General features: G+C 36.8%; 1 protein-coding gene across 2 annotated transcripts in view; it reads right to left on the bottom strand.

The window, feature by feature from the left end:
* The window catches only part of RBPJ (recombination signal binding protein for immunoglobulin kappa J region), a 91,709-nt gene that overhangs the window by 25,803 nt on the left and 44,799 nt on the right, over positions 1-21,107 (bottom strand). For both annotated transcript variants that reach the window (XM_090267005.1, XM_090267004.1), the window contains one exon: positions 13,370-13,408. In XM_090267005.1, the coding sequence (XP_090123131.1) occupies positions 13,370-13,408 (39 nt within the window). The remainder of the gene's footprint in view (positions 1-13,369; positions 13,409-21,107) is intronic.

The raw sequence follows: 21,107 nt of genomic DNA on the forward strand, positions 1-21,107 counted from the left end.
GCCTAGGATCTGGCTGGTCTGGCTGAGGGTGGCAGTCATTCTTCTTTGGGTGCTCTAGAGGGGAGGAATTGTGAGGCAGAGGCCTGCCATTCCTCCAAAATAGTGTGGCTTTTGTATCTTACATTGCTTTAGTTTTTAAACTAACCCTATAGAAATATGATAAAACTAACAGGAATGACAGGAGCACTCAGGTTTTAAAGAGTTTAGCTTTACTTGATAGGCTTATGTGACTAATGCATGTGGGAAGCTGTTATTCCAAAATTGCGAAGCTCTTGAATAAAGACTCCTTTTTCACCAAACCTTTGCCTCTGGAATTTTGTCTAGAGGGTAGCCATGGACAGCAGGACCCCAATTTCTGTTTGGTAACAAAAGAACTAAAAATGGAACTACACTGCTGGGAATATACTCGAAGAATCCTGAAACACCAATTCGACAGAATTTATGCACCCCCATGTTCATGGCAGCACTATTTTCAATAGCCAAGATTTGGAAACAGCCTAAGTGCCCATCTGTAGATGAGTGGATTAAAAAATTGGTACATTTACCCAGTGGATACTACACAGAAGTAAAAAAAAAAAAAAAAAGAAGGAACTCCTCTTTTGCAATAGCATGAATAAAGCTGGAGAATACTATGCTAAGTGAAATAAGCCAGTCAGTGAAAGACAAATACCATATAATCTCACTTGTAAGAAAATCTAATGAACAAAATAAACTAATGAGCAAAACAGAATCAGGGGCAAAGAATCATGGAACAGACTGACAGCTGTAAGTGGGAGGGGGAAGGTGGGGACTGACTGACAGGTGAAGGGATTAGTCAAAGAACATATATGAAGAACTCACGGACAATGGTGAGGGGACCGATTATGAAGTGGGGGGCGGGCTGGGTGGACGGAGGCGAAAGGGGAAAGATGGGACAGCTGTAATAGCATAAACAATAAAATAAAAAAATTTAAACTATGAGTACAATTAAAAAAAAAAAAAAGGCAACGACTTGGAAAACAAATTGTAATGAAATACATGGTCCAAGTAAGAGGTATGAACAGAAGCCCCAACAAGGGATGTCTATGTAAAGGAGCGGAAGGATGATGAAGGACTACACACTAGGGAGGGCTGTGTAGAAGGGGCAAATTCTGAAGTAAAGGGAGGTGACACCACAGGTGAGGCGTTCCTGGGGGGCCCTCACATCCGCGCAGAGCAACAAGTTCCAGCCACGGAGTGCGGCCACGAGACCAACAGAACAGCACCTGCCGTTTCCTGAGTGTTTCCTATGTGCCCGGCCCCGAACTAAGCCTTTTAAATGCATTGTTTCATTTAATCCTCAAAGCCCCAAAAGATAATATTAGTATTCCTATTTTGAATGTCTTGCCCAATATCTTGCAGTTAGTAAGTGACAGTTACGAATCGGAATCTCCAGTTCTCTTGAGGTTCCAAAGGAAGCCATGGCAGTGAATAAAGCTGACACGTTGGGCAGAGTCAAACTGTGAGAGGTCTGTCACGTCCCTGGAAAACCTGACAGTTGTAAACTTAAACACTCAGTATGAAAGTTTAAGCTAATTCAAGTATCATTCTGATAGATGAGAATCTAAATGGTAGCAGTCAATAAAAATTTTAAGACACCTAGAGAAAACCTTAAAATGTAAATAAATAAATAAATAAATAAATAATAAAAGCCATCTCTTTGAAAAAAGACCATTTAATTTTATCTTTACCCCATTATAGAAAAACACCATGACTAGGAACGTGGATTTTCTTAATTTATTAGGGTCACATTGGTTAATAAAATTATACAGGTTTAAAGTGTTCAAGTCTATGTCATCTGTACAACATACTGTGTGTTCACCACCCCACGTCAAGTCTCTTTCTATCACCATTTATCCCTTTACCCACTCCTGCCCCATTCCACCTCCATTTCCCTCTGGTAATCACCATAACGTTATCTGTGTCTATGAGGTTTTTTTCTTTTCTTTTCTTTTCTTTTCTTTTCCTTTTCTTCTTAATCCCCTCACCCTTGTCACCCAGCCCACAACCCTCCCCTTTCTGACAGCTATGAGTCGCTTTCTATTTTGCTTGTTAGTTAAGTTTGTTCATTAGATTCCACATATAAGTGAAATCACATGGTATTTGTCTTTTACTGACTGGCTTGTTTTACTTAGCATAATTCTCCCCAGGTTCATCCATGCTGTCACAAAAGATAAGAGCTCCTTCCTTGTTATGGCTGAGTAAGGATTCCACGTACCATGGCTTCTTAAATCCACTCATCTACTGAAGGGCTTCCACAGGCTGCTTCCAAACCTTGACTATTGTAATAATGCTGCAATGAACACAGGGATGCCTGCACTCTTTCAAATTAATGTTTCAGGATTCTTCGGATAAATTTCCAGAAGTGGAATCACTGGGTCATAAGCATGAAACTTGGATTTTCAATATACACAAAAAGCAATAAGAGATCTTGAGGTTTTTTCTAAACAATTAATTTTCCTTTTTAGAAAGTTAATTCTAGTGGTGGAATAGAGAAAGGATTAGGGAACAGAAAGGCAGGACAAACCTGAAAAAAGGCTAATACACTTAGGAAGAGGTAATAGAAGACAGTACAGAAGGTAAAGACTTAACTTTTGTTTTGGGAGAAGTGGGTATATATTAATAGGTTCTGTTTGACAAGTGTCTGCGCTGGAAGTATTCTCTAGGTTGTTGGAAACAACCACCTGTAGTTCCAGAGGGGTCTGGGTTGCAGAAGTGGGGTTCACTGGCATAGAGTTGGCAAATGGAGTCAGGGGAGTGAGCGAAATCTCTCAGGATGAAAACGCAGTGACAGGAGAGTTAAGAACAAGATGTATAAAGTGAATAGAAAACAACTGGGCAGGGCAGAACCGAGACTGTTTATTAGATGCGTTGGAAAGGAAAGAGCCTTCAAAGAAAGGGGAACAATCAAAAGGTGAGATACCGCAGAGGTCAAAGTCACTTACAGCAAGCAGTCTAACAAAATGCCAACTAACAGAAAGCCTTACAAGTTTATTTATAAAATCAGAGAGGCCACTGTGATGTCTATTTGGAAATGCCCTCTAAGGAATGAAGAAAGAAACTGTGGAAAGTAAAATGACTGAAAGTCAGCATAAAAGGAACAGCTAATGTTGGAATCCATAAATAATGGTGCCAATTCCCACTAAGACTCCAAAGGTGGGAACAGAGGGAGCCTGAACCTGTTCTTGAACCTGCTGGCTTACTGAACAAAAGGTGCAGCCTGGAGAAGGTATCGATGCCCAGGGAGCTGAGGTGTTGCTCAGGCCGGTGGCTAACTACTGAGTTCAGATGAGTAAGAAAACAAAGCTTGAACAAAACTATGCACAATAAAATGGCAATAAATACGACTCTATCAACAATTGAATCTGAAAACTAAGGAAACAACAAGAACAGAGATAGAATCATATGGTTAAAGAGAGCACTTTGATGATTGCCAGATGGGAGGGGATGGTGTGGGGCAGTGGGTGCAGAGAAGACAGAATTAAGAAGTACACACAGGCAGTTACAGAACAGCCATGGGGATGTAAAGTACAGTACAGGAAATGGAGAAACCGAAGAACTTACAGGCATGACCCTGAACATAAACAGTGGTGGGGGATTGCCTGAGAGAGTGAGGGCTGCTGGGTGGAAGGGGGCAAGGGGGAAAATCAGGACAACTGTAATAGCACAATCAGTAAAACATAATCTTAAAAAAAACGTTGTGATATACTTGAAAAGAAAGATTTTAAGCAGCAAGTTCTTCCCCACACTAAATTCTGTTTGCACCTATAGTCTCTATTGTATGATTTAGCAATTACTTGCTATGTGTGCCAGATTTCATGTCTTTTTTTTTTTTTTCCCCCTCTGGTCTTCCCAAACAGCCTACAGAATCTTTAAGACAAACTGTCAGGCACATTTTAAAAATGGTGGAGAGATTAAACAATTTTCTCATGAAGATACTGAAGGCCCAGGGTTCAAACTGAGGCAGTCTGGCTCTTGAGGACAAAATTATACCATCAGTTATTTAACCATGGCTACAAGCGCAGCTTTGTTGAGAAGCAGAGAGGCGTCTGAATCTTAATTCTTGTTACTTACTAAACCTGAGTTTTCTCACCTGTAAAAAAAACCAGTAATATTCGGTTGGCCAAAAAGTCTATTACTTTCTTCCGTACAATGGCTCTAGCAGTGCTTAGCTGTCTTTATCTTCATTCGAAACAATTTTGTTAGTTTGCACTGTGACAGCTGTCATATCAGCTGAATTAAAAAAAAAAAACTTACCAAAATGGGTGAACTTTTGTGTAGCTATTTTAATATTGAAGATGGAAGAAGATATGCAACATTTTTGGCATATTACACTTTAGTACTTCAAGAAAGGTAAAAACACAACTGAAATGCAAAAAAAAAGATTTGTACAGTGTATAGAGAAGGAGCCGTGAATGAATGTGTCAAAAGTGGTCTATGAAGTTTCTTGGTACTCTTGACGTTTTGGCCAAATGATTCTTTACTGTGGGGCTGTCTTATGCACGGGAAGGTGTTTAGCAGACCCCTGGCCTCTACCTACTAGAAGCCAATAGCAGGAGATAGCCAACATACTCAAAATACCCGCATCAATAAAGTTATTGATAAAAATGAAAAATGTGTCTTTTATGGAAAAAATGTAATAGACTTTTTGGCCAACCCAATACCTCAAATAGTGAAAAAAGTAAGTTAAAGTTAAGTTAGCCCCAACAAACTGACAAATACCAAGTGTCAGTAGTCTCTACCTGTTATTATTTTCTCTGAAAGGGCACAGGAGAAGGAACAAGGGACCTCCACTGAAATTTAAGAGCAAATTTGAAAAGAACCTGGAGGTATGACCAGGCCAGGCACCTCACCTGATTTGCAAGGCACGCATTTAGGAAGCACACCAGGTAAACTAAACATTTATCCAACTTCCCATTAAGGATTTATTGAGAGTCAATTATATCCTAGGCTCTGGTTACCGTGCTAGCTGCCTGGACTGGAAATAAATATCCACAATTACGATAATGACAAATGATTTCAGATCTCAAGGTGTTTACGACAAAGGCAAGATAACAGGCTCCAGTTTTCCTGTCTTTTCCCTTCATGTTTATAATACAAAGTCCTGAAAAAGCAACTAGAACCTTAACATAATCATTAATATAGCTGTTTTGTAACAGTAATTTGTCAAATAGCTTCTTTCAACAGGGAAAATAAAACCCACAAACTTGCTTTCTTAATAGAATATCAAACAACTATGTTCCCTGGCAAATAGTTTCATAATTTGTTTCTGCAACTTAAGGAGCCACACACACACACACACACACACACAAAATGGTATGCTCGAAAGAAATACAATTAAATAGTAAAGCCCATGGAATGATAGCACATGTGCTTTTCATCATCAATAGAATAGGGTTTCGTCAATAGAATAGTGTTCCAATTTCACCACTGTTAGGAGCTGGCCATAGACAACCCCAATTACTCTCAGAGAGAAAGTGGCCCACAAAGTGGCCCTGACAGTCATCCTTACCCACAGGCTGAGTCCCTAAACTTCTCAAACTGGATTTCTGTCACCTGTGAAATCCGAATAAAATTGTCTTCTGGTAAAGAAACCTATTTGTGTTTTAGCAAGTGTTTTCATAGTAATTTCACACACACACACACACACACACACACACACACACACACACACACACCACACCACACCACCACACCACCACCACCACCACCACCTGCAAATGTTTTCGAGAGCTGCAGAGCATCCTTTGAGGAACACTACTATAGGCCAGGGGTCAGCAAACCATGCCAGCAGCCCTTTTTTGCAGTCCCCAGGAGTGAAGAATGACTTTTACTTTTACTTTTGTAAAAAACAAAAGAAACCTTTGCAATAGAGAACAGTATGTGGACCTCAAAGCCTAAAATATATTCTGCTTGGGTCCTTACAGAAAACATTTGCTGACCTCTACATAATCAATAAAAAAATGAAACGATTTTAAAAGTTACAAGACAGAATGAATAGTGATATCCTGAATTTTTTAATCAATTAAGTATATCACATGAGTGACACTTACTGGTTGTTCTTTAAAACACAAAAACAAAACAACTCTTCCTGAAAATTGGACTTGGGAACAGTTGAGTTCCAAAGTTGCGGCCGGACTCTTTCTCACTTCTACTTCAGAAAGCTGCCAAAGGCATCCAGACACACACCACCGCCCCTCCCCCAAACCTCACGCAGCTGCCCTATCTGTCAGACTCTGGCAGTTGAGTCTTTCACGCCATCTCAGACAACACTTTTCCAACTGAGTTGAACAACAGTGACGACTGGCAATGGAGAGTGCCCCACTCACAGAAGTTTTAAAGAAACTACATCAAAAAAAACAAAAAAAAAAAAAAGAAAAAAGAAACCAATTCCTGTACTGCAGGATTCTACAGTGTCAAATCTTCCGGAGAGGACTATCCATATACAGTATTTTCCCAACTATCAGACCAGGCCAAGATCTCCATGTTTCCCCCGACGGGAAGCTGCTTGTTTCCACGAGTGCCAGTTTTAAAAATGACAATCTAGAGAGAGTGCCAAAAAAGTCCCTCACAATACTGATGAAACATGAAGGCCGCTGCACTAGGCTTCCACCTCTGTTAGTGACCGAGGCCAATCAGGAGTGCGGGCCACGCTCCCAGGGGAGTGCCAGCAAACCTCCTCTTTCCAGGAGACCCCTCCACCCCCAATAGTTCTTTGAAAGTAAATGCACAGGCAAACTGCTTCACATCCTGTCACACAGCTACGAGCAAATCCTATCGAGGTCTGAGAAACTCTTCATGGCTTTTATTCCTCCACCCAATTCATCACAGCTGTTAAGGACTGGGTCACCATCGCTTGTGTTCTATTACTTTAAAAGTTTATTATGGAAATAAATCATTTTACTACTTATTTTAAAAAGGTGTTATTTCCTTAACTTTGAGTTTCTTTCATAATCTGAATATGAATGCTTTATTCCTAATTTTGACAGAGAAAATAAATTTCTTCCACTGATGGTGCTTTTGGTGTTATATCTAAGAAATGATTGCCTAACTCACGGTCACAAAGATTTTCTCCAACTTTTTTTCCGAAAAGTTGTATGATTTCAAGTTTTACATTTAGGTCTATTTTGAACTAATTTTTGTATATGGTTCTAGGTATGGATCATAGTTATTTTGTGCATGTGTAAATAAGTAGCAGCATCATATAGCTATCCAATTGTTCCACAACCCTTTGTTAAAAACCCTTTATCTAACTAAAATACCTTTGCACCTTGACTGAAAAACATGTATCTCGATTATTTCTGGCCACTACTCTGTTACAATGATCTACTTGGCTATCTTTACACCAATACCACCACTGATTACTACAGTTTTATATTAAGTATTTAAATCAGGTAGAGTTCTTGTGGATCTTTTTCAAAGTTTTGGCTATTCCAGGTCATTTGCATCTCCATACAAACTTAAAAACAGTTTATCAACTGGTACAAAAAGGCCCATTGGGATTTGATTGAAATATGTTGAATTAATAGATGAGTTTGGGAAGAAATGGCCTTTAAACAATATCAAGTCTTCTGAAGAACATTTATTTAGGACTTCAAGTTCCCATAGCAATATCTGGTAGTTTCCAGTGTATAGTTTTTGTACATCTATGTCAGATTTTTCTTTTTTTGATGCTATTGTAAATGGTACTGTTTTTCAATTTCAATTCCCCACTAGTATTAAAAAATACAATTAATTTTTTGTACATTTTGTAGGTTGATTATGGATATCCTACAACCTTGCTGAAATCACTTATCGGTTCTAGTAGCTTTTCTGAAGATTGACAGAATCTTCTATATAGATGGTCACGACATTTGTAAATAGGGTTCTTTCTTTCCAATCTGGATGCCTTTCCTTTCTTTTTCTGGCCTTACTGGACTATTTAGAATTCCAGCACAATGCTAAATGAAAGCAGTGAGAGCAAACACCTCGCATTGTTCCTGATCTTGAGGAGAAACATTCCGTCTTTCACAATTAAGTATGGTGTAAAATGTAGTATTTTCATAATTACCCTTTATAAAAATAAGGAAACTCCCTTCTATTCCTAGTTTGATCAGAACTTTTGTCAAGGATGAACATCACAAGTTTTTTCCTAAATCCCTTGAGATGACCATACGATTTCCCTTTGTTGTTGTTGTTGCTGTTGTTAATATATTGAGTCACATTAACTGATTTCCATTTCTGAGATAAATCTCCCTTAGGCCATAATATATTATCCCTTCTACACACTGTTGCATCCATTTTGAAAATGTGTTAAGACTTTGTTTCTTTGCTCAAAAGGAATATTGGTCTATAGATTTGGTTTCTTGTAAAGTCTTGTCCCCACAGACTGAACTGGGAAATAAGTGCGTCCTGCTCTCCAATTTTCTGGAAGGGTGTGTATAGAACTGGCAGGATTTGTTTCTTAAATGTCTGGTAGAATTAAACAGTGAAATCACCCGAGCCTGCAGTTTTCTTTGTGGGAACATATATAATTACAAATTCAATTTCTTTGGCTATAGGGCTATAGATAGAGGTTATCAGTTTCTTTTTGAGTAAGCTTTAGTAGTTTGCTGGTTTCAAGGAATTTGTACGTTTCTTCAAAAGTTGAATTTACTGGCAGAAAATTATTCAGAATATTTGCTTGTTATCCTTTTAACTATCTGTAGAATCTGCAGTAATGTCATCTTTCTCATTTTTGATAGTAATTTGTACAGAATCAGATTTCTATCTGGTATGATCGTCTTGCTTAAATGAGTTCTTTAACATTTCTTGCAGCTCATGCCTGTAATTTTTTTTTTTTTTTTTTGGTCTAAAAAGGTCTTAATTTTGCTTCTGCTAGGCATAGAATCCTAGGTTACTATATTTTTTTCTCTTGGGTACTTTAAAGCTCTTGCTCCACTGTCTTCTTTCTAGTTAGCAAAGTTTCAGTAGCTTGTACTTGGGGCTCATTGAGTTTCTTGAAACTGTATTTTTATAGTTTATTAAATTTAGAAAAATGTCAGCCATTACTTCTTTACATATTCTTTTAGTCATAACCTCTCCCCTTCAATGACTCTAGTTACATGTATATTACAGTCCACTTAAACATAAACCACAGCTCACTAAGGATTTTTTTCTTCAGACTTTTTTCATTTTGGATAGTTTCTACTGCTGTCTTCAAGTTGACTAATCCCTTCATCAGCAGTGCATACCTGCAATTAATCCCATAAAGTGTATCTTTTCATCATTATTACAGTGGTTTTCTTTTCTAAAACTTTAATTTAGATCTTCCCTTTTTTAATCTTCCATGTCCTCTATTTAATATTTTCAATCTCTCCTCTAGTTTAGGGATGTACAATTAAAAGCCTGTAGGCCAAATCTGACTCACTGCCTGGTTTAAAAACAAAGTTCTGCTCCAGTATACAGACACATCCATTGGTTTACATAGTACCTATATGCCTCCTTAATGCTACAACAGAGTTGAGTAGTTACAACAGAGACTGCATGGGCCATAAAAAAACTAAACTATTCACTACTTGGCCCTTTAAAAGAAAAATTCTGTAAACTTCTAAGTATCTTGAACATATACAAGACGAATGTAACTGTTTTAATGTCCCTGTCTAATTCTATCATCCGTGTCATTTCTGGGTTGGTTTTGACTAATCCTCCTCATTATGGATATTTTCCTGCTTCTTTGTAAGACTGGTATGTTTTGATTAAATATTAACTCAACAGCCCTGGTAGGGTAGCTCAGTTGGTTAGAGCATTGTCCCAATATGCCAAGGTTGCAGGTTCAATCCCCGATCATGCCACATTCAAGAAGCAACCAATGAATGCATAAATAAGTGGAACAACAAATCAGTGTTCCTCTTTTTCTTAAAGACTCAATAAATTTTACTTTTTTGAGTGCTGGATATTTTTCTGTTCTTGTAAATATCCTTGAGCACAGTTACTTGGAGAGAGTTTGAGCCTTTCAATATTGCTTTGAAGTTGTTAGGTGAAACCAGAGCAACATTTAGTCTAGGCCCGATTTTGCACCACCACTGAAGCAAAACCCTTCCGAGTACTCTAGTCAATGCACTGCGAATTATAAGATTTTTCCACACTGGCTACTGGGAACAGGCACAGTGCGTGTTGCTGAGTGAGCTTTAGGAATTCTTCAGGTTGGTTTTTCCTCCAACCTTGGGTAGTTTCCTCACACACACATGCTGATCAGTATTCAGTTGGATAGAAGGAACCCTTTGCAGATAGATGTCTGAAACTCTGCACAGCACTTTCATCTCCAGTTCTCCGCCCTAGAAATTCTAGCCACCTTGGCCTCCCTAATTCCCAGCTCCTTCTCTGCAACTCAAGATGCTTACTGGGCTCCACCTGGACTCCCCCTCCCTACATCATGTCCTGGAAACTCTCTCCAGGCTCTATGCAGGAGCAATCGTAGCGCTCACCTCATTTGTCTCCTGTCTCTCAAGGATCACTGTCCTTTTGTGCCTGCCGTCCAATATCTTGAAAACCGCTGTTTCATATATTTTGTCCAGGATTTTAGTTGTTTCAGGCCGGAGAGTAATTCCAGTCCCTGTTACTCCATCTTGGCCAGAAGCAGAAGTCCTAAAAGCTACTAAAATTTTCCAAACAGGGATAATTGCGTAATGGGTAAATGGAAAATCATGATAAAGTAGATGGGACCTAACTATATCATTGTATATGTTTAAGGAAAGGAGTTTTCCCTCATCTTTATTATCATTTTATTGATCGCTACTTTTACAGAGGTATCCATTCAAGTAACTAACTTTTTCATCAAAATATACTGTATTTTATTATTTGGAGTCATTCCAACTTACTGCTACTGGTATTGAAATAAAAATATTTATCAGTTAAATGTTAAAATTCCTATACATGTGAATTAAGCAATTCCATTTAGAATTTCTTCAAGATATATTATATAAAAGTAACTGAAAATATATTTACATGAACCTGTGAGACAAGTTAAATTTTCCCAGCCCACTTCATCTGGAATATTTATGTTATGCCTTTTTTAAAAGGGTTGGTTTTTTGCATTTTTAAAAAAATATTGAAGTAATTTCAGACTTAGAGAAAAGTTGCAAAAGTAGTTGAAAGAATTCTTAGTCCCCTTTTCCCCAGACTTCTCAAATGTTAACATTTTACCATCTTTGTACACTATGTTTTTAAACCATTTAAGAGCACTGTAGACATAAGGTCCCCTGACCTGAAATACTTTAGTGTTTATTCCCTAAAACAAGGACACTTTCTTATATAATCACGATGCAGTTACCACTGATACGATATTTGTATCTATAGATTTTATTCACATGTTGCCATTGTCCCACTAATGTCCTTTATTTGCGGTAAGGGGAGTAATGTTGAGAAACTACTGCCCCCAGGCCAAATCAGGATGGCCATCAGTTTTTCTAAATTAAGTTGATCTGGAACAGACATGCCATTCATGTACATGCTTTCTGTAGCTAACGTGGGGATATAAGAGAAGAGCTGAGAGGTCACAACAGACTCGGTGTGGCTCAAAAAGCCTAACCGATTTGTTATCTGGCTCGTTACACAAAAGGTTTGCTGCCTCTAGCTTTAGATCAAAAGAAAATTGTTTTCCTGGCCCAGGATTTAGTGGAATTTAGTTGTTGTGTCTTGTTGGTCTTCTTTAATCTGGTATTCCTCTGTCTTTTCTTTTTCATGATCATGAAAATTTTGAAGAGTAAATGCCATTTATTTTATAGAATGCCCATCACTTGCACCTGTCTGATGTTCCCTTATGCTTACATTTAGCTTACACATATTTGGCAAGAACACCACAAAAGTAATATTGTGTCCTTCTCAAGGTGCACATAACATTTACTTGTCCGTGACTGGTGGTATTACTTTAGATCACTTAATTAAGGTGGTGTCTGCCAGGTTTCTTCATTGTCATGCTGTTTTTCACTTTTAATTAATACACACTTTTGTGAGGACATGTTTAGAGACTATGTAAATATCTTGTTTCTCAACAAATTTTAAACCGATAGTTTAAGCATGCATTGGTGATTTTTTTTTTTTTTTTGAAATAATTATCATTGTAATGGCTGTCAAAGTGTGATTTCCTAGTTCCATCATTCCTTCTATATTAGATGGACTTCTTCTGTAAGGAAAAGTTATCTCCTCTGCTCTGTTGTTTTTATCGTTTTTTAAACCCAATGTAGACTTCTAAACTGTTGTTTTACTATAGGGATTTTAATCCATCACTATCATTATTTATTTTTATGGTCAGAGTGCCAACGACTAGGCTAAAAATAAAAAGAAAGTCTCTTCAAGCTGCTCCCTTTGGATTCTTCTGGCATGCAATAACACAGCAATTACCCACATGGCCATTAATGTGAAAATTAAATGAAAGCAATGTGAAGACAATTTAGAGAATGAAATAGAAGTGGTACAGAACAATGGTCATGTATAATGCCAGACTTTAAAAACAAAAAAAGAAAAAAGGTATATGTTCATATATGCCTATAATTTTCTTGAAAGATACTGACAATGCAGGGTTAGCATTAATTCCAGGACTGAAACTGTGGAGCTAGGTGTCTTAGTTTTTCTCTCTCTTTTTTTATTAAACTTTCTTTAAAAGATTTTATTTATTTTTAGAGACAGGGGAAGGGAGGGAGAAAGAGAGGGGAACATCCATATGTGGTTGCCTCTTGCGCCCCCAACTGGGGACCTGTCGCACAACCCAGGTATGTGCCCTGACTAGGAATTGACCCGACGACCCTTTGGCTCACAAGCCGGCACTCAATCCACTGAGCCACACCAGCCAGGGCAGGTGTCTTACTTTTTATTTTACAACCACTGACTGTTAGACATTTTAAAAATCATTTTCAAAATTAATATTTTTAAATTTAACATTTGTAATTCAAGTATTATAAAATTAATTTATATAATTAGAACACAGTATATTTACAGCCTCATTAAAATAAGTAAAAATTTGTGCTTTCTATAAAATTATTTTCTAAAAGCATTTATTATCTTTCAAGTCCCACTTATAATCAACAAATTGTGACTGGCTAAATGCAGCCATATATTTTTAAATTATAGCCCTTATCGTACTAACTATATTATACAAGAATTAATTATTCAAAGTTTTCATTTCCCCCTTTGAACTCTATCCTCTTATTTTTATTAGGGGGGGTGGAGTGGGAGGGGGGAAATATGGGGTAGGGAAGATGGGAATAAGCTTACAGTCTAGATACCAGTATATTAATGACTTCTTTTCAGGAGCATTTAATATAGTTTCAAAAATGCCAGGATCTAACACTGTTATGAAATGTTTGGGTGAAAGGCTGACCAATATAATGCTTACCTAGTAAGTCGTTTAGGTGGAGGCCGCTCACCAAATTTTCTGGAAAAAAATAAGAAAAAAGTAAATAGGCTACATGGCACATTCCATAAAAAGCTTTATAGAAACCATGAAATCTCCTTTATAACATATACTTCAACCCTACTGACCACTGTAAAGAAAAATCCTCTAATAAATAAACATCTATACCCAGAAATAGCAAAATACAAAAATTGTTCCCAAATAAAAACAACATACTCTTATAAAAAGGCCTTACTAGAGTCTGAGCATATAACACACTGATTAGACGAGGATTTGGGGTAACTTTCAGATACTTTGAAGGAAACCCCCCCTACCAAAGACCCACATCTCACACATCTACAGCATCCAGAACAATCCTCACAGCCCAAGATAGAGCTCATAAGTATTTATCACGTGCCAGCAATACCTATACATTTTTGTAATTATCCTCTTTAATCATTATAAAATAATTCTGTAAGGTACATACTGGCCCATTTTAAAGATGTAGAAAGTAATTTGCCCAATGTCACCAAGTAAATAAATGGCAGGCAGAGTCGAGATTTAAACCTGCAGGTTGATTACCTAACTAGTTTATAGTATACGTCCCTTCATAAAGAAATAGGCTAAATGGACTAACACAGAAGCATTTCCACCAGTTGGCAGAGGGCAAAGATAAAAGCTAAGTAAGGATAAGAAGCCACAACTTAGACTGGAATTAGAATGCAGCATGAAGTTAAGAGAAAGGCTCCAGAGTGAGACTGGCTGAGCTCAAGCCCATGATCTGGTATTTACATGTGGCACAAGCCCAATGTCATCTGACTCTCTAGACCTCAGCTTCCACCTCCGTAAAAGGGGCAGTGATTGCACTACCTCAGGAGTCGTTGAAGGGATTTAATGTGTTGATTATTATACATAAAACACATAAAATAGTACCTGGAATGCAATAAGTACTCAATAAAAGTTATTACTGTTGACCCATGAACAACATGGGCTTGAACTTATATTTTTTTCAATAAATGCAATAATGTATTTTTTCTTCCTTATGGTTTTCTTAATAACATTTCTTTTCTCTAGCTTATTTTAGTCACAGACTACAGTACGTAATACATATAATATACAAAGTATGTGTAAATCAGCTACTTGTTATTGCTGAGGCATCCAGTCAACATCAGGTATTAATTTAGATTTGGGGGAGTCATAAATTTATACTTGGATTTTTGACTGTGCAGGAGGTCAGCACCCCTGATCCCCATGTTATGCAAGGGTGAACTGTATTACTATTTTTTAGTTATAACGAGTTAAGCCAAAGTAGCTAAATAGAGGAACTAAGTATGATGTTAATAAAGATAGATAATTTTAAGATAACATTTCCTTTGAATAGGAAATAAGGCCCTTCTGAAAGAGGGGGCTGAGGCACAGCACTGGAAAAGAAACAATAAAATTTTCTGTTAACAAAATAAATAGGTTGAGTAGCTTGTTCATCATCACAGTTACAGGCTCTGGAGCCTAATTTGACTTAAGATTCCTCTGCATTTGTGATGTTCCACAAAATTACTAACTTTGATGTTAAAAGTCTTAGAATCCCACGCAGTTCAGTTTGTTGCGTAATTTAATGCTATATGACATTATCTGTGAACTCCTAATTCATAAACAATGGTGTCTGTGACTTTGAATATTTTGGTATTTCATTAACCCTGAAATATTGAAAAGGGTCTTTAATTGAAGTAGCACCAAAAAAAAAAAAGAGCAAATAATCCAGGTTTCTGTAAGAATTACCTATTATTCTCTTTGATGTTACCCTATAGGATACGCAATAAAAAATAAAAATAAAAAACCCACCATGTTTGAGTCCTAACATCAGCACAGCTGCTTAAGACCACAGGTTTTAAAACCCTGAACTGCTGGCTAACCCGTGAACTGCAGTTATGGAATTAAAGGCAAAAATCTACTCCTGAATCTTTTTTTCATAAGAAAGATTTTTTTGACCCTATGAAACTGATTAAATGGAGCATTATCGCATAGGATTGAAAGAAAACTGCCTCACCACGTTAGATATAGAGTATTTTACAAAACCCAAGGAGAAGACATCTTTAAGACACTTCTTTGCCCTGCGCGGCTCGGCTGGTGGCAGTGCGGATTGATCCCATCAGGGCACATCCCCGGGCTGCAGTTCTGTCCCCAGCCAGGGCACAGACGGGAGGCAACCTACCTTTGTTTCTCACTCTAAAATCAATAACTATCCTCGAGCGAGGATTAAAACAAAAACAAAAAACAAAAACAAAAACCCAATGCTTTGCATATGCATTTTAAGAGCAGAATTAACTAAAAAGAAAAACAAAGTGGGGTGTGGCCAGAATCCCCCTAAGGGTTTAAATGCTGAAATTTTAGAGACAAAGTAACAAATGAGATAAAACTTTTCAATGATTCCACTATCATTCGTACTAGCTACTAATACTCCAACCATGAAGCATCCTTTGGGATCTAATACAGGATCTAACTCAAAATTCAAATGTAAATTTTCTTTCCTGCTGCTCTGAAATGCTTTCAAAATTAGATTAACAGCTTACATGTCAACTACGGTCTTCTTTGGAATACCCATTACATGAGGTCAACAATGATAGAGCATGTGTACAATATCATTCCTTTCCCCTGTAGGAAACATGAGCAAGAGAACTCAACTGTTTGCCTGCTGAGCTTGAACAGCATTTCAAAATGATGCACCGTTCGTTCTACCTAGGTACGTACCATCCTCAGGCTAGGTATCTTATAAATGTTAATAGGATTAAATTGCTTTTTCAGTATATAACAAAGCATCTCCATAACTGCTGTGTGCATCCCAGTCCTCTTTTTAATGCATATTCCATCGCGTGCCTATTTGATCAAGACTAATGGTTACTGTACCTACTGGAATGGGGGAAGAATAAAATCAGTTTTCTGAGGAAATTCATTAAAGTATTTAGTAGGTTCGCAATGCATAATTCTGAAGGTCACACTTGAACTCAATTCTAAATATTTAATAAAATTCATAGGCTTACATATTAAGACCTGTCAAGTTATACCAAGGTACTACACACATCCCGCACTTATCAAGATCCATTTTCCACTACTAATCTAACAAATAACTAACACACAAACGTCAAGAATTAACTGCTACAGCCCTGACTGGCATGGCTCAGTTGGCTGGGCATCTTGGGCATCATCCCGCAAGGCGAAGTGTCACTGCGTTGGATTCTCGGTCGGGACACATGCCTGGTGCAGGCTGGTCCCCGCTTGGGGCATGTGCATGCAAGAGGCAGCTGATTAATGTTTCTCTCACACATCAATGTTTCTCTCATTTTTCATCCTCCCTTCCCCTCTCTCTAAAAAATAAATAAAATCTTTAAGAAAAAGAAATACCTACCGCAAAGAGAACATCCATCTTTAAACAAGAGTGACTTAAGAAAATTTATAATTTAGTATTTATATTGTGCAATAAAAAATTCACTTTTCAGCATAAATAAAAATAACTATCAATTACTCATAGACTGATTATATTTTAAAGAGTAAGTTCTGTCTGTTCCTCTTGCAATAGGGAATGGTGAAATAGGCAGGTACAAATTTTTTATACTTATTTGAAATATATTTTAAAAACAAGTGTCCGTTCGTTTCATGGGATGGAAGGTACAGCATAGGAAATATAGTCAATAATATTGCAGTAACTAAGTATGGTGTCAGTTGGGTATTGGAAATATCAGGGGGAACACTTTGTCAAGTATCCTGAAACTAAAATACAAAATAATATTGAATGTAAACTGTAGTTGAAAAAATTTAATTAAAAAAATGAAAAAACAAATAAATAAAACTAAAACACTGAATGAAAAAAGTGTCCACTGACAAGATCTGTGTTGACAAATGAACCAGAAATAAGTTGAACCAACCAAGTTTAGACCACTCTTATGTAAGATTCTTTTCATAATAGATGTATGGTGCATTCCGCAATGCAAAACAACAACAAATAATAAATCGTTCAGTACCCTAGGGAAATTTTAATTTCATGAACTACTGAGTTAATTCCTCATTGTAACAAAGAATCACTGCTATCCAATTTATCTTTTTGATATAATGGGTTGTTACTATCTCATTTGCATGAGTAGCTTTTTGAAATTTTATGCATACTAATCAAATGTTATTTTAATTAAATGTAATAATCAATCCTGTTATCTATTTAAAGAAAAAAGCTGTGATTCCAGCCTGTTTGTTTTCTTTTTAAGTGACAGGCAACAGTTAGCTTCCATATAACGTTGATTACAGCCATGCCCATCCCTTCTTGTTCTGTTCTCTCCATCCTTCCCTCAGGCTGGGACTGGCTGGTAAACAGAACACAAAAATCTATATGTCATCATTGTCTAGTAATGTTCATATAATACTGTGGCTCAAGCCAATTTATATTATCCAAAATATATTGCCCTAAGTATAATTTTAAGCTAGCAAATCCATTTTACTTTAATTTCACTAGCTTTCCCCTTCTAAAATAACAATGCTCTTTTATTCAAAATAAGAAGAGCTGGGGGAAATGTTAATTATGTAGTTAAATCTATTTTCATATCCTGGAAGTGTGAAGATTAAAAAATTTTTTTCATTAGTCATTAAACATAGTACTTCCTACCTGTAGAGTCTTGAGGTTCCCACTCCATTAGAATTTTCAAATTAAAAGCCTGCATAAATATTACATTATGTTATACACTTCCTTTTTGCTCATCATGGAGATACAATATTGTTTTCTCCCATAACAGATACAGCTTGCTTCTATATTTACCCATCTGTTAAGGAAGTATATGACCACAAACATATTGAAAACAAACATAATAAGTGTTACCAAAACGTCACCATTTTAACACCTTTGCTGGCTAACAGATGGTTCACATGAGAAAACCAAGTCAAAAACCAAGGGCGGGGAGGAAACAAGAAAAAACAAACAAAAAAATAGAACAATTTAGTAATTGTACTGCTACAAAATAAAATAAAAACTCATAACAACATTAGAGTTTCTATTTTAAAAACAAAGCTGACTGGAAAAGCAATGCCAAGTCATGTGGGAAACTCTTCTGCCCTTGGATTGTGAAACTAAAAGTAATTTGCTCTATTTTTCTGTATTTCAAAACTTTTCTTTTTAATGAAGAAATGAGATTAAAATAAAGGCAAGAAACACTGATGCAGTATTTGCAAGGAAAAAAAGTAGAAAACATGAACAATCCAAACTCATAATTACAGCAAACTTTACACAAAATCTGCTATAAACAGTATATAAATTTTATACAGTTCAAAAGTACTTAAGATTTTTGAAACATGATTTAAACTAGTGTAATCAAATAGCACTTAATTAGGGAAAAATCAGGAAACCTGGTTTATGCCCTCAAGGATTCATACCTGATCATTGCACTGGCAGAAGGACACAGGGCGGTGAGACAACCTTATCACTGTCTTCTGTGAAAGCAGAATATGAAAAGCAGAACAACTGACACTAGGAAGATTTTAGTGATTTGCTCACCAAAAAGGGCAATTAGAAAGGGCTGTACAACATTCTGTTCCTGTCTCCAGATTTCTTTATTTCACGTATCAGGAATGAATATAGGCCCTTGGTATTCATTAGTGAACAAGAGATTACAAACCCAGGCCCTAATGAAACTCACAAGCTATTAGGACATATGGGACAATGACACGTGTTTAACATGTTCATGTATATGATTTATAAAAGCAAAAATTTTAGAAAGAACTGAAGTATTTACCTATGGAATATGACTGAAGAGGTTAATAGGTGACCAATTGAAATATATTTTTAGAGTATATATGTAATTTATACTTACTTTGAAAAGCTTATTCATTCTCTGTCCATGTCAGAAAACAGCCTATACTGTCTCACAACTTTGAGCAAGCCTGTCAGCCTTCATCATACTTCAATTACTACTAGTTTTGAACCTGCTCTTACCTCTTACCCTAAGAACCACATTAAATAGCAATACTGCTTAAAACTTTCCTGGTGTAACCAATGGTCCTTGGCTACTGCCAGCAAAGATGATCAAGGCATGATGTATTCTCCTGAACTATGACATATATGTAACATGTTTCATAAATAGGACAAATATCATATGCAGTAGATTCCAAAGACATGCCATGCTTGCAGCTGGCCCCATCAGGCAGAGTAACAGCTCCCCTTCTCTTTCCTATACTTGGCAGAACATTTGAAAACTACCTTTTCCTTAGTTTTAATGTCCATTTATTCTACCTTTTCTTTTTCAATTAAAAACAACGAACTTAATTTTATAACAGCCTACCAGCAATTTGGTAAAGAAGCAGGAGGAGTGGAAAGGTATAAATGTAAAATGACTGAGACCATCATCTCCAGCTAGTCTCAGTATCTGGCTTTTTGGGTTTCTCCAATATTATTACCAGATTAAGGGTACCTTTGGAAATCCATACCTGGAGAGGGATTTTCCCACATTAAATCTGCAATAGCTGCAAGCCTCATTACCCAGACGGCACAATTGAGTTGTGATATTAATGACATCCGTTAACATTACATACAAAGACCTTATATGAAAATTATGTCTTAAAACCTATGGATGGCTTTAGTAAAAGGCAAACTGCTCCAGTGTTGTGTACAAGAGCCTGACTGGGACAAACTGACATCCAAGGCCACCTAATATGGCACATCGAGAGGAGCAAAGTATCACTTCTATGATATTATTGCTCCCAAAATGCAGAACCTGAATCTGAACATGAGGAAACATAAATCTAAACTGTGAAAGAGTCAAGAAAATAACTGAACTATACTCTCAGAAGCATCGAAGTTATGAAAGGCAAACAAAAACCGAGGAACTGGCCCAAATTAAAAGATACTGAAGACACTTGATGACTGAATGCAACATATTCTCCAGAATTTACTTCTGCTATAAAGAACATTATTCAGATAACTGACAAAATGTGACTACAACTAGGAAGTTAGAGAATAGAATTATATCAATTTCAGTTTTCTGGTTTTGATAACCATATAGGTTATTAAGACAATGTCCTTATTTTTAGAAATAATAGCTTTAGTATAAAGGGTGTGATGTCTACTTCTTACCTTCAAATGTTCAGGTTAAGAGAGAGAGAGAGAGTGTGTGTGTGTGTGTGTGTGTGTGTGTGTGTTGGAAATATACAGAGGGAAAAAGCAAATATAGTAAAAAAGCTTAACACTTGTTATCCGGGTGAACTTCTTTGCAACATTCTTGCAGTCTTTCTATAAACTGAAATCACATCAGAATACAAAGGTCACACTTGTGCTAACTTCTTTGCAACATTCTTGCAATCTTTCTATAAACTGAAATCACATCAGAATAGAAAGGTGACACTCGTGTGAACTTCTTTGCAACATTCTTGCATCTTTCTATAAACTGAAATCACATCAGAATAGACAGGTCACACTCAGAAAAGCACTGATCTCCTGACTAAGTTCCCTGCCTGCCAGGAAACCTGGTGGTGAAAATCAACAAAAAACATTAATGAGGGTGACACATAAAAGACTCTGTGGCCGACTTCCTGGCATAGCTTTCATATTCTTATGAATATTATTTAAAAATTGCTTGCTGTAGATTTAAAGTATGATAATACCCAGTACTGGTGTACAATTGCACTGCCGGGAGTTTAAATTTGTGCAATCTTTTTTGGAAAACATTTTGGAAATGTCTATCATAAGTCAAGATGGGCATTGCTTTGGATTCCT

Source organism: Furipterus horrens, unplaced genomic scaffold (assembly GCF_987537825.1).
Source record: "Furipterus horrens unplaced genomic scaffold, mFurHor1.1.pri manual_scaffold_2, whole genome shotgun sequence".
Lineage (NCBI taxonomy): Eukaryota > Metazoa > Chordata > Mammalia > Chiroptera > Furipteridae > Furipterus > Furipterus horrens.